Source organism: Rhipicephalus microplus, chromosome 8 (assembly GCF_043290135.1).
Source record: "Rhipicephalus microplus isolate Deutch F79 chromosome 8, USDA_Rmic, whole genome shotgun sequence".
NCBI classification, from domain to species: domain Eukaryota; kingdom Metazoa; phylum Arthropoda; class Arachnida; order Ixodida; family Ixodidae; genus Rhipicephalus; species Rhipicephalus microplus.
In genome coordinates, this window is record NC_134707.1 from 25036519 (window position 1) to 25051126 (window position 14608).

General features: G+C 47.9%; 2 protein-coding genes across 2 annotated transcripts; both read right to left on the bottom strand.

The window, feature by feature from the left end:
• Window positions 1-6815: 6815 nt before the first annotated feature.
• LOC142769403 (uncharacterized) lies at window positions 6816-9895 on the bottom strand. The gene is made up of 4 exons (XM_075872622.1): window positions 9851-9895; window positions 9614-9785; window positions 8744-8860; window positions 6816-6958 (listed from the first exon to the last, which is right to left on the bottom strand). The coding sequence occupies exons 1-4, from the start codon at window positions 9893-9895 to the stop codon at window positions 6816-6818; spliced, it is 477 nt and encodes a 158-aa protein (XP_075728737.1).
• A 691-nt stretch (window positions 9896-10586) lies between these two features.
• LOC142768424 (uncharacterized) lies at window positions 10587-12887 on the bottom strand. The gene is made up of 2 exons (XM_075870396.1): window positions 12246-12887; window positions 10587-10900 (listed from the first exon to the last, which is right to left on the bottom strand). The coding sequence occupies exons 1-2, from the start codon at window positions 12850-12852 to the stop codon at window positions 10623-10625; spliced, it is 885 nt and encodes a 294-aa protein (XP_075726511.1). The 5' UTR covers window positions 12853-12887; the 3' UTR covers window positions 10587-10622.
• Window positions 12888-14608: the final 1721 nt, after the last annotated feature.

Below are 14608 nucleotides of genomic sequence, written 5' to 3' on the forward strand. Positions count from 1 at the left end.
GTCGCCGTTGTCTTTCCCGTCCCCTGGCATTATCGGTCTTCGACTCGCCACCATCGCTTCGCAGCCATTTGTTGGGCTAACTATTGTCTTCTTCATTTTTAGTGAACCAGTGGTGAGTGCTATGATTCATTTAATTTCTGCAGTGTGGTGTGAATTTCCGTTTATGGTTGTGATAGTTTTTGTGGTACGGGGGCGAACAATCGGAGCGATTCGCTAAACGGCTCCGCTATTAAAAGTAAGCCGCCAGACTGACACACGGTGTGCTGTACAGGCTGTTGTATACGAAGAGGGACGAGCAAGGGCCTCGGACGAGCTGGCCGACGTTTCGACAGGGAGACCAATTGTTGTCGAAGGTGTCTTTGTCACCCTTGCCGTCAGGGCTGTAACAAGGGTGGAGTTGAGGCGGATTACGACACCCCCAAAAATTTGCGCATGGCAAACTTTTTGGGTGATACTAAACTAGTTACACGCCTCTGCATCGAGCACCAGTTGCCCAAGGAAGCCGTTCCACACATACACACTCCCCGAAATATATTCCTCGGTACGGCCCTGCTTGGCGCGTTAGCTTTAAACGGCAAGAACGTGTCGGTTAGTCAGTGATGGCACGTCATGTGGCGTATATACGCGTCAACCGCAATTCTGTTCGTTTGTAGATTAGAAACACGAATGTTAACAGCAGCCCAATATGACGACAATGGCACCCATTCGTAAAATAGTGTCCATAGACGCGCATAAACGCACCGTGGGAGGGGTTGTACTAAAAAAGGCGGATGCCCCGGTGGGCGTCTGTGGTCGGTTCCGTCTCCTCTCCCCCACACGCAGCCCTGCTCCCCGATCCGAGCATTCCGTTCGCTTTTGTGTACAGCGACGGCAGCGATGCCGGATCTTGGGGTGGACAACGCAACCGTAACACCGTGTTTGCCCGTTCGACGCGTTTAGCGTGCTAAGCCACTGTATTAGTGGTGTCCCGTGTAAGCTGCTACTAAATGACGATGACTTGCCCGCACTCTTGCCGATAGTTATAGCGCGAGAACTAAACGACGACAAAGAGAAGAGGACACGAAAGACACTTGTCTCTTTGTCGTCATTCTGTTCTCGCGCTATAACTATCGTCATGCCATACCAACTAGCCCAAGCTGTCACACGCACTCTTGCGTCACGTCAGGGTACTACAAACGGTCCCACACAGTTCTACGCAGTATAGAGAAGGGCGTACCGCAGGGTGCAGTGCTCAGTCCACTCCTTTCCAACATCACCCTGATACATATAACGAGGATAATGCCGCGAAGTGTGCACATCACAATTTACGCCGACGACATCTGTATCTGGAATGCTTCAAGATCGCGTTTTGTTACCAAACGACGCCTTTAAAAAGCTTTACGGAACCTCTCCACGTATTTGGCTCCCCGGGATATGCACTTTTCTTCAGAAAAGAGCACAGCTATCGCATTTACTAGAAAGAAAATGACCAAGTATCCGCTCTTCCTCGGTGGCCGGTTACTGACCTATGTACGGTCTTAGCGATTTCTTGGAATAGTCATCGACAGAAGTCTTTCCTGGTCTCCTCAGGTGAAGAAACTTCGAGCGAGAATAGCTGCAGCATCACAACTCTTCAAATTCATGGCGGCCACACGATGGGTATGCAAGTGCCGATCAATGGTCCTGCTTGAGAAAGCGTATATTTAAGGAACCTTGCGTTATTGCCAACAACCAAGAGAACCAACCAACATGTTGATTATCACCAACAAACAAGAGAACTTTAGAAGCCGCACGAAACAATTTCCTGCGAATGTTTCTATGCCTTCCGAATAGCTCATCAGCCTCGGGAACGGTAGTGGAAGCAGGATGTCTCCCGCTAGGTGTCATCCGCACTCAAGAAATATTGCGCACTCATTTCCGCCATGTCACATGGGAAGAAGCATTTTCTGTACCGCATACATCTCACCCAAAGCAATTCAGCATTCAGCCAAGCTATGCAAATGCATCAACACACTGCCATTAGGCAGTCGAAGAAGTTGATGCCTCCAAGATTTCCACCCAGGACGCTTTCACCTCTTTATATTAAACAGTGTGTCCCAGGAATCAATGAAGCGAAGAGACGTATTGCACAGACATCACTGCTGCAAACTACTCTCTTCTACTTAGCTTGGCATTACACTCGGCTTTCTCATATTTATGCTGATGCCTAAACTACTCAGGCGATTCCGTCATATGGCCTCTATGTTTCCTCTACAGGACAAAGTCTATCTTATCGGCTACAACGCAGGACATCATCAATGACAGTAGAACTTCGTGGAATCAAAGAAGCAGTCCTCTACATCCTGCGTCGAACGCCGAAACGATGGGTGACCTTCATCGACTCCAAGGGAGCACTACAAATACTGTTCATCCTCTTAAAGAAAAATTATCACCCGATTTCATTTGATATAGCGTACTTACACCACTTGCCTATTATCGTGCCTATTATCACATTTAAATGGATACCAGCTCATTGCGGTATACTGGCCAATGAAAAAGCAGATGAAGCGGCCCGCAAAGGACTTTAAAAGCAAGATTACAGGCGAAACTATTTCACTAAATCAGACGCTTCCCAGCTGGCTAAAAAGGTTGCTTCCGAAGAAAAGAAGAGACTATGAAACCTCCCGACACATCATTATGCCTTCCTCGATCTATTGACCCACATCTAAGGACTAGACTTCCATCCCAAATCCCTCGACACCTGGAAACTCTCTACCACCGTCTCCGGCTGATTATTGCTTATGGAAACAATTTGCGGTATCGCTTCGGTCAAGTAGACAGTCCTTACTGCAATAACTGTGGCTCCATAGAAACTGTAAAACATATCTTGTTTGAGTGCCGACCGTGTGCCGATGAGCGTGCGCTCTATGAACACTGCATGCATCTGTTAACACAACGAACTTTATCAGTTTATTGTGTCCTGGGCGCTTTCCCCAGCTTCCCGCAACAGAGGCATGCGATGAAACTTTTATTCACGTATTCAGACAATATCGGTCAGCTAGACAAACTGTAGGGGTACCTTGAAAACTCGTAATAAGTCATGCTGTCAGCACAAGTCCTCGCCCAAGAGAAAAAAAAATGTCTGTATATTTACCTTTTTCTTTCCATTTCAATTCTTAATATTTTACTCTCTCTCTCTTCTTGCCTTTCAGTCTCCAATCCCCTTCACGCAGAGTAGCAAGTCAGCGACACGCACACGCTGGCTAAATTCTCGGCTCTTCAATAAAGAGCTCTCTCCGAGAGAGCTCCGAGAGAGTCTCTCTCTTTCTTTCTCTCAGGATACGGTGTCGAACGCCATTACTAAATAAAAAATTTTCAGTCTTTGCGACTATTACCAACCATCGACACTATATCGAATTTTGTTGCAGGTCTTCATCACAGAGATATGGAAATTAAAGGTATGGCCAAGGCAGTACTGATGACGACTGAATAATACATTCACGTATACCACTTCACGTATTGTCGTGCGCATGTTTGTATGAATACGCGTACAAAACGCGTGAAGGTACCAAAACGGAACGAAACTAAAACAGAAGCAAGAAACGTTTAGTTTCGAAACCCTCTTAAGCCGATATGATGTTAGTATCATAAGAGTACACAAGTAATGTTTATTACTTTTTTTATAAAATAGGATAACCGGCACTGCAAATACAATTGATTTATTTTGTGCATTCGCTGTGTCAGTGTGGCAGGTGCCACTTTCTTGACGCCCTTCCGTTTAGCTAAACTACAAATATCCGTTGTGGCCGTTCCATTCATTCATCATTTTCTTAGATAAAAGTGCTATTACAGGAAAAGATTTCTGGAAAAGATGTGGTACACATAGTGACCGCCATACTGTGACGATAAAATGACGCTAACAGGTGCAGGAAAACGCACACATTTAAGACAGCTGCCTATACCTAGAAATATGTATCCGACGCGTATTACGCAATGAAGAAGAAGGTAGAAGCTGACACCATGCGGAAAGCAGTTCAGAATAGCCCAGAAGCCGTCTTTACAGACGTAAACTGATCCGAGAGACACATGCATACTGGCTGTTACAAGATAACACCACGAGTATTTGGTAAAAAAAAAAAGAGTTTCACACAAGAGTCAGAGGTGGTGGCATTAGCCACAGCCGTATCGAACGCAGAAAGCAGGAGATAATAAGAGGTAGTTACGTCGGATTCACCGGTGGCAGTTCGAACGTTTCTTCGAGGAACGGTACCTGAACTAGTGAAAAAAGTTTTTAAATATGGGCATAACTGGAGATCGTCACATGATGTGGTGTATACGTCCTGCTCACGAAGGTTTGGAGGCAAACGTCATAATATACAGCTCGAGGCTTCACCAACCGACCAACTGTATAGGCTCAGGCATTGAACCCGTTTCCAGTTCGGGCGACATCCTTCTGAAGCAAAGGCAGCAACGAAGAGACTGCGGCTTTCCGCATAAAGACCTGGGTAGCTAACAAACCTGGGACCACAGAAGCATACAAACCAATGGCTTGCTCAATTTGCACCGGCCAAGGGAAATATTTTCTGCAACTTTTTGAGAAGCCTTTTTTGCGGTGTTCAGGCACACCAGCACTTAGTTGTGTACGATGGGAGTATACCTAGAGGCCCACAGACACAGACAGTCCACACATGTTATTAACTAAGTAAACGCACGTGTTTCACATGCAGCGAAAAACATGGCTTGCGGACATGGAAAATATCAGTGCCTCATAGTTTTGCTTGACTACGCGAGCCGCTCGTGCCAGCGGAGCCCTGGACTAAAGGATTCTACCGTAACCAGGAGTGTACTGCGTTTCACACTGTATCATAACTGCCTTAATTAGTAATCTTTTTTAGAATGAAGTTTATTATTTTTTTCTCCTCCTCCTCGCCGTTGCTGGTTAAACTGTGAATCACCTACAAACTGCCAATCACCATTGCAGCATGTCCGCATACCGCGGTCCGTGGTATGCGGTTATGTGCCACACTTGTCTGGGGGAGAGTGTTTCGCGACGTATACACTCCGGGATATTCGCGTTATTCATGTTGCGACCAGACAGCCATGTTCGCCATACCGTCATGCCTTCCCGTACCAGTTCCCGCCAATCCAGACGCATGGGCAGCTAAATGGATCAATGAATTGAAAGCCAGCCGAGAGAGAGGCGATGTCGAGAGTTTCGCGGATACCCCCACCTGGCCGGGGAAAAGACGTCGATAAAGGAAACACAGTGCCGGCCAAAGTAAAAAAAAAATATATTCCTGAAAATACGTTTCGGCTCTCATACCGGGGCCTTGTTCACAATGAAGCATGAGCAGTAAGTTCACACATATATAAGATCGTCTAATATCAATTTTCGGGCAACGCGCATACACAGACAGGTGATTCGCTGAAATTTTCGTTTTTAATTCTTTGCCGTCCGACGATATACGTTAATACCCTAGATATATGCGGGCGCTGCTAGCTCGAATGTCATTTGCCCTTGGAGTGATGGGAGTCGTGCTGCGAGCCCTTGCGACGCACCACCATGGCGGGTGGAGGTCCCGGCAGCAGCACAGTCTGCACCATCCCCTCCCGGGGACCCTCGGACACGCTCGCGGTTTCCGCTCCTCCGGCGACCTGCGAAACCCCGAATCGAACGTGCCTTCGTTCGGAATTCGTCGCTCAAAGTACAACGTGATACGTAGTAACAACGCAACAAGATGGCGAAAGGAACAGCGTCAACTGGCAACTATAGATTGATGTGATGCCCTTTCCTGTCTGTTTCTGCGCCTCGAGTTGCGCCGTTACTATTTTGCATCGTCATCATCATAATCATCAGCCAGACTACGTCACTGCAGGACAAAGGCATCTCCCATGTTTCATTTTGCATACCAGAAACAAGGTCAACAAGGTCAACAAGGTCAAGAGCATGCTTTGATCAACCGGGCTGTAAAGAGGGGGAGCGACACAAAGGAATTAAGTCTCCCCCCCCCCCCACACACACACATTTTTTTACTTTGTAACTTCTCTGGTGATGGTAAAATATTTACACGCCTTTACAGGGGCCACCACATGCAGTTGCTGAGGTTAGCCGTTCTACATCCCTCCAAATTTTTTTGTACATGGGCATTACTCATAGGTTTGGCATGACTGACAAAGTCTGTCTACACGCACGTTATCTGTGGTACACTTTTTCTTCTCCCTGATACGACTGCATGATGCGACACTTACCATGATGGGGTACTTGTTGTACATGATCTTGAAGACGACGCCGATGGCCAGCAGCATGAGTGAGATGACGAACAGAGCGATCAGGTACAGCGTGAAATCCTGCTTGCCGGCGACTGCAAGCAAGAGTTTTGAGGGTATTGATAAGGATGTAATTTCTTCGTATATGCTTAGCCATCTCAATTACCAGTCATTCATAGAAACAGCCATCCTCAGTTATCACCAGTCATTAAACGCTACATTGTGAATGGAATAGCACGATCGAAACAATTTGTTTCGACAACTTTTTCTCGGTTACCGATAACGATATTAGGGCAGCAAGTCGTATTGCTTGAAGGGCCCTTCACCAGCCCTAGTTCAAGGACGAGGAAGTGACATCCTCCTCTCCTTCGCTATACTTTTCACAGGTGATGTATCGTCCTTGCCACCTATTTCTTGATTGATATGTGGGGTTTAACGTCCCAAAACCGCCGCACGATTATGAAAGACACAGTAGAGGAGGGCTCCGGAAATTTCGACCACCTGGTGTTCTTTAACGTGCACCCAAATCTGAGCACACGGGCCTACAACATTGCCACTTATTTCTAGAAAGCACGTTAACAATGTCAGTACTAAGCTCTCGTGCCTATCGAGATTTCGCGCCACTCGGCTGCACGCAGTTTTCGCCGCTTGCGCCGTCGTAAACACACAAAATGAAGTCGAATCAGTTGATCGCGCACGACGGTCATGCGAGACAGGAAGAACGGATAGGCAGCTGCATGGCAGAGCAGTGCAGGAGGCAATTCACATCCTGTAGTTTGCGTATATGTACCCATCTAAAGTGTGTACGTCACGGACATCACTCGACTGTGACATCGGAAGTGCGCAAGAAAGACGAGAAAGGCCAGGAGAAAATAATGCGTTTGTTTGTACTTTTAGAAGCTGGTGAGGGGCTCTTCAAGTAGCTCTTGTAGCAAACGCGCTAAAGGCCGAACTATATGCAACGTTTCAGCCGGCGTTTCCCCGGCATTTCGTATTCGCCGGTGTCACTCGGCGTTGACGCTATACAGGGGACGGTGGTCGGAACGGTCCACTTCTGTTCTGGATGTTCCAAATATGTCCAGCGTCGGCGTCGACGCCAGAAGCGATTCGATGGATGGAACCAATCAGCGCGTGGCTGGCTGGCAGCGACTTCCGCTACGTAATGGTATCGTCTCTGCAGCCAAAATGGCTGCTGCCCGTCTCGGATAACTTAAGTCGTCGCCGCACATTATTTAACCCGAAAGTTTTCAACTTATGCTTGTATTTCACTTAGCTTGTTCCTTAGAAGCTTCGACAGCAAGCTCTCGAGATTTCTTCGAACCGTTTTCGAGTGACGGTAGGCTTATAAGTCCTGAATATATTGGCCGAATACATGGCCTTAAAGATGTACAACTTTTAAGCTCTGAGGCCGCATATACTACTAATTTGTGGTTCTTCTTATTCTCAACAGCTTGTACAACAAGTAAAATAATAATAATAATAATAATAATAATAATAATAATAATAATAATAATAATAATAATAATAATAATAATAATAATAATAATAATAATACAGCTTTTCGGTGGCACTGTGACTTGTTTCCCTCACCTCAAAACAGCAAATGAGACGCAAAACTTACAATCAGAAATATTTATCGGTGGTCCATTGACGAATTCTGACACTATAGTTTGCGAGGTGTCAGGTTCATTCCCTTTGGCCACAATGAGCGACACTGGGCTGACGTTGGTCGCGACGTTGTACATGTGGTTGGCCGCCTTCTCTGACGGCGTGTATGTCACGAAGCCGAGGGATGCAACGCCAGGAAACGCCGGTAAAAACGCCCCACATAGTTCGACCTTTATCCTGTAATATCCGATGTACTGTGCAACAATATATTTTACTGTACATTGGGTGATTCGGTCATACTGTCTAAATTTGCTATGGCGTGCAGCATATTTTGGCCAATGAGACACGCCGTAGCAGTTCCATTGACCAATCAGAAAAAAGCTCATGACATTGCGAATACGGCTACGTGGCAAATGGGTATTCCTAACCGCATACCTCCATCTGCTTCTGCCAGGCTTGCCACAAATAGTAAGCTGGGGTTGATTCGCAAAACTTGACATTCGTAAGTGCAGTTTTTGATTGGTCAACCAGGTTCGCTAATGATAGGTTTCGCATCGTGATTGGCTGAAGTATTCTCTTACAAAAAAATGTCTAGCGTAAGGCGTTCTTGAGTTTACGGCCGGCCCTGTAATTTCCATGCTGTCATAAGTTTTACTGTGCTTTGCATGCATGCAATCCTTGAGGTTGCTGGTGACAATTCCTAACGTCAGTCATTTCCGTGATAGATGGTGATCCGTAGTTTTCACGTGCGATCAACTTTTACTATGTGGTAATTCATTGTCTTGCTATCCTGTCGTAGTTTACTCTCTCCCAAAGGCGTTATTCAAATACGCGATCGAATTCTATTTTACATTGTTCATATTTTCTCCTGAAGTTTTGTTTTACAGGGCGAGTGTTCCGAACAACTCACAGCAAAGTCGCTCATCGCTGTAGTCACCGCAGTTGTCCTTGCCATCGCACTTGAACCCGCTCCAAACGCAGCGATCGTTGGAGCATCGAGTCATCCCCTTGGCGCAGCCGCTGGACTCTGCGACGAGGCATTGCAGCGCGCGTTTAAATATGGACGCCCATTTGGTGCAATATTTGAGGCTCACACAACCACAATATGCGTCCCCGTCATAGATTAGCACGCGAACAGTCAAAACTGCATTCCTGCCCACTTTTGAGTGCGTTCATGCGAACAAAAGTTTTTTTTTTTTAACTGTCACAACTGTGTATCTGGAAGATCAGCCATGCAGCTACCTGTCCCGTCCTATAGGCACCCGACAGTGGACCAGAGAGTGCGACGAAGCTTTCTAGGCCACCTCAGCATTCTTGGTACCGACCGCCGGGGATGCTAAGAAAATGAAACTCTCGCTGAACACATTGAGACGCTGAAATGTCAATGTCCTTTTTGACGCGTTTTCAGAGAACGCTTCCTGGGCGCTTACATACTCAGCCGTGACCCGCCTGCTCACAACTAAAAACAGAAAATATGCAGGGGCAAGTCAGGTTTCGCTGCGCCTACTCGCTAGGCTGTGTGTTCTGGCGCTACCATCAGATCTCGTAAACTACATTGCCGGGTGCCTATACTAATTACCTGTCCGGTTCTGCACTTGAGGGCTGAAAAAAAAACAATGCCTGTCTGACAACGACTTACAGTGCGTCTTTTGCACGACCAGATCGGGACACCATTCAATCAATATAAACCGGCAGTAGCCACAGAAATTGCTGTTGTATGCTGTGAAACTGGCGTGACGTTGTTGCGAAGGCTCGGTTTAACACCTCTCGGGAGTCTCACCGGGCTGCTGGAATCCGGTGATGACGATCTCGAAGCCACCGAGCCGCTTGAGTATCTCCCGGGCGGACACGGTCCAGCGCAGCGTCAGAGACGAGCTAGCCTTGACCATGCTCTTAGTGCCCGTGTAGTCCTTGCCACAGAGCAGGTCTGTCGTCTCGGTGCTCGACACCAACTGCACCGCAACACAGAAAGTGCTGTTGGTGCTAGTGGCACTGCAGTTTTGATAGCTTTAGGAACCTTGGCCATGCGCAACAGCGAGCGTTCGTTTTGCAGACTCCTCATTCCTACTGCATGCAAGGAGACGTCACACGCGGGTTGCTAGTCTTGTATGGTGGATGTCTGAGCGAGTCTGGGCTGTAGTATACTCAGGCAGCCGGGCGATCTGATTAGCTCAGAGAGCCGAACTTCTATAAGAGTACTTCAAAACTTGAAGTAATTAAGCAGTGAAGGACTCCCAACGGAGCTCGTATGCCAGTTGTTGTGGCCCCTTCAAGCCTCAACCACCCCGTTGAATTCAGTCTTGTTTGAAAAAACTATCCCTACATTTACTACAATGCAAGAACACGCGTAACCGCCAAGAAAGGACTTGGCACTGAACAAAAAAAAAGGGGGGGGGGGTCACTCGCGAGTCGCAACTTGCTTTATTCTTCAAAAAAGTGGCGAGTCTTCGGTGTCTTTCCTCAGTGTGATTTCACCTATTTTTTTTTTTTAATAAGCACGTACCTACGGTATCCCAGAAACAAGTCGTACTATATTTTTTTTTCATTTAAAGTGATGAAATATGAGAGGTTGATGCCATTATGCAGGCACGAACTACCTGTTTCTCAATGTAGACAAGATATGTCGTAAGATAAACAATAAATCCCATAAACAAGTCGTACTATATTTTTTTCATTAAAAGTGATGAAATAGGAGAGGTTGATGCCATTATGCTGGCACGAACTACCTGTTTCTCAATGTATACAAGATATGCCATAAGATAAACAATAAGGGCAGAAAACGCAAGACACTACAACATACTATGTGAAAGTACACAATAGCCAAACGCCACAGATCTTGCCTCGAGGTACATGAAGCACATGAAGGAGTCAGAGACGGTGTCGAAAAACCGGAAGGAGAGCGTGAACTTGGCGGCGTTCTCGACCTGGAAGGGCAGTTGGCAGATGCTCGAGCGGGGCGTCGAGTTCCGCCGGTGCGAGTAGAGGATGACACCGGCCTGGTCGCTGTGCAGCTGCAGGTGCACGGGCAGCGCCTTCTGTCCCGCGTTGCAGTAGTCGTTCATGTAGTCTGCACGTAGAAGACAGGCACACTGAAATGGTACCCCGATTTCCCGCATAGACCGGACTCGCTCGCTGGATTTCGTGCCGACCGGTTGTGCCCCCGCGATCGTGCTCCGACGACAGCGCAGCTCTGGCCAACTGGCTCGCCCTACGCCATCTCCTAACGCCGACAAAAGCTCTCGCCGAGCGGTGCCTCGTCCTCGGACTCTTGCGACCACGTCCATCTTTCCTATCTTCTCCTTACTTCCGTATGTGGCGGTCGCTGCCCCTCTATCTATCTCTATACCTTTTAATCCTCCATATCCTTTAATCCCTCCTTACCCCTATCCCTCGTGAGCTACTGTTGAGGTGTCCTGCCCATGAGAGATAGTTACGGGGTTCACTTTTATTTTCTTTTCATTTAAGAATCACTTCCCCCGCATCGACTGGCATGTTTCGATCTAGACCCAGGACGACAGCTGTTGTCCCAGATTCAATAGGTGCGCCCAAGTACCCAGAAATATCCCATCAAGATGGCAAGTTAGACGAGTAAGTTGGTTTCATCCGCACCCCATTGACGTGGCCAGAGAATGACACACCAAGCCAGTGCACACATCCCCCCCCCCCTCCGAATTTTTTTTCCGCTGTGGCATACACATCGAGCGAAAAATGCCCATTGGTGCACACCAATTCTTTTCTTTCGTCTTGCGACGTGCTCTAGAAGTGTTTTGATTTGGGCGAGCTGGTTCTCGGTTGAACTTCCGGGGTCCATCGTGTTTGTGAATGCCAGAGTGTTTATTTAGCGCTGCACGATAGGGGCGTGCTGTTCGGAAGTAACTTCAACCAATTCGTCTAACAATTATAATCCTGATTCAGTATATATTCTCCTCAGTCAACGCATGTCTTAATTATGCACCTCTATTCTCGTCTCTCCTCGCCCAAGAATATAGGGTGTGTCTATTTTCCCGGCAACCGGGTAATTGATCATCCCGGCAGTCGCCTTTCATTGACTCTCATAAGTCACGTGACTAACTGCCGGGATAAATTTTTTGTATGATTCTCCCGGCAACCGGTAGAACTTAACGTAACCTCTTCAACTTAACCGAACGTAACCTAACCTAACCCAGCACACGCTGGGCCACGTCAGTCCAGCTGTTTCGCAGCCTAACCTAACCTAATCTAATCCATGCTAGGCTACGTATGCCCAGTCTGTCCCGCAGCAGCCATTTTTTTCTTTTCTCCCCACAGCAGTTGGTCGCGTGACATATGAGAGCCAATGGGAGGCGACCACCAGGAGAAAGTTTTTTGAACAATTTCCCAGTTGCCGGGAGAATATACACTGCGAAGAATATACTCTTCTCTAGGTTACTCACACGCCCGATAGCTGCCGTCCATGTCAGCTGGCTTGGTGCGCTTGATGGGCGACGATGACTCCGGGGGTGGGGCACGGGCCACCAGTCGCTGGAAGCTGTCCGCAGGCTCCCGGAACCCTCCTGCGTCGTCCAGGTCGTCTGAACGTTCGAATATTCTCCTAGGACGCGCGTAGCGTCCATCGTCCAGGTCGTATGAACGTTCGAAGCTTCTCCTGGGGCGCGCATAGCGCCCATCGTCTATATCGTCCTCCAGGTCGCCATGTCTCTTTGGCGACTTCCCGACAGCCTCCATCAGCCGTTCGAAGCTGCCCTGCGGCTCGCCGTTCACCGGAAAGACAAACGTCCAGGACAGCAGTATCAGCAGAGCTCCGAGCTCCAGGACCGCCACTACTCTACTCCGGACGGCAAGACTCGGGGCACCGGCGGCTCGTGTGTGAGAGGGACCAGGAGACATCGTGGCTTGATGACGAGCCCACCCGCGTCGTGTGCTTCGTGCTGAAACGACGTGGTCTGCTGGACGTTGGCGCCGAGTAACAACTCTCTTGAACAGTGGCCGCACCCACGCTGGGGGATCTAATTCAGTCGGCGTCTTCGTCTTCCTTCTCATCTACTCCTTCGCAGCGCCAAAGCATCGGTGCCTGTCACGAGGTTGTTGTTGTTTTCCTGTGCAAATGGCTCGTACCCAAAGAAGGAGATTGGCCGATTATAAGGTGAATTTGCCCTATACTTTCAGCATTGTGTCATTCCTACAAATTTTTTGTAACTTAATTTTGATTTGAAATACCGATATCAAGTTTGCAGAAAAAAAAGAAGAAAAATAGTGAGACAGTAATTTAGCAAGAAAATCATTCAGTCGCAGTGATGTATTCTTGAACGGCGAATAAAACATCCCTGTGGCTGAAACCCAGTGTAGAGGCTCCAAAGGGAAGAAGATCAGGTTGTGATAATTGCAAGCCCAGTCTTTGAAGAGGTGGTGCTAGTATGCTTTGCCTGAATAAATCGAAACGGCGACAATGTAATAAAAAATGACTGATCGTTTCCTTTCGATTACAGTAAATGCACATAGGGGAATTCAATATACTTGATCTATGCAAGTAAAAATTGAGGGAGGTAACGCGGCAACGAAATTTCGCGATGACAACTTCCATCATCCTTGAATTAGTCAGTTCACTGCGCCAGGGAAATAACAAGTGTTTGCACTCTGGAGAAGCCGTCAGTACAGGGTCAGATATCGGTCACGAGGTGATATCGGTGAAGAGTCGGGGTGCGCAAGTTGTTCGTCGGGACTAGTGCTAAAGGAAAATAACAAAACAGGGTGGTTGTTTTATTGGCGCAGAACCTGCACTGTGGTGTGTGTGCTTGTAGGGATCTATCTTGGACAGTATGTATGGACTGGGGTAGGACAGGGTCTGTAGGTGACGCAAATGCTACCTGTGATTTCTTGCTCAGGTTTGGCCCTGGGAATGGAAGTTTCTGTCGTTCGAGTCTTTGGTGTTGCATAATTTCGCGCGTTTCAAGACGATTTTTGACATGGTAGCGCCATTTAGTAAATAACCTTGCAAACGCTCCTCTCGGCGCACAATAAATGACATACATAGTAATGTCTTGGAATATTTAATAAAAGTATTGAAAGTAAGCAAAAAGCAATATGTGCGCTTGTTTTTAACTGTGCGAATAGTCTAGAGTATGTCACAGTACGGGCCAACGTTTCTAGAAACTTTGGTACGGGCGCCAGCGAGAGGGAGACGAGCCGAGAAATGGTAGTGTATCGGTGTTCTGTGGACGAGCCGCGCGAGCCGATGTCGGACGCGTCGGGCAGCATCACCGCCGTCATCTTAGACAAGCTGGAAAAGTGAAACTTTTGTTTGATTATGAGCTGTTAGGAATTTGCTCTGTCGCGATGATAGTGGAACAGCGAGGCAATCCGTTTTGAAAACAACAACAAAAGGAGCGTTTACTGTAGCAGGTTGTCGTTTGTACAGAGCCGGCCAGCCCGACAACGTCGGCTGGGGCAAAATCCCCTAACATGGGGCCGGCACGGCCTCAAATAGCGTTTTGGGACTCTTCTGCGAGACCAGTTCCCCGGAACGGCACAGTGGCTCGGCTGAGGAGACGCAGCCATACCCGGAACTGCAAGGTGGTTCGGCGGAGGAAGCGACGTTATCCCCGGAACTGCACGGTTCTTCTGCATGGGAGGCGGCGCTGGGAGGGGGGGGGGAGATAGTTCGTCGGAACAGGGCTCGATCTCGTGAGACGTGCTCCCGAACGAGGAACATGTCTGTGGCACAACAGAGCAAACGTGCTGTGATACTCGCTTCTAGAATACCTGCGTGCCGATGCCAGCCTTATTACGGCTCATAACG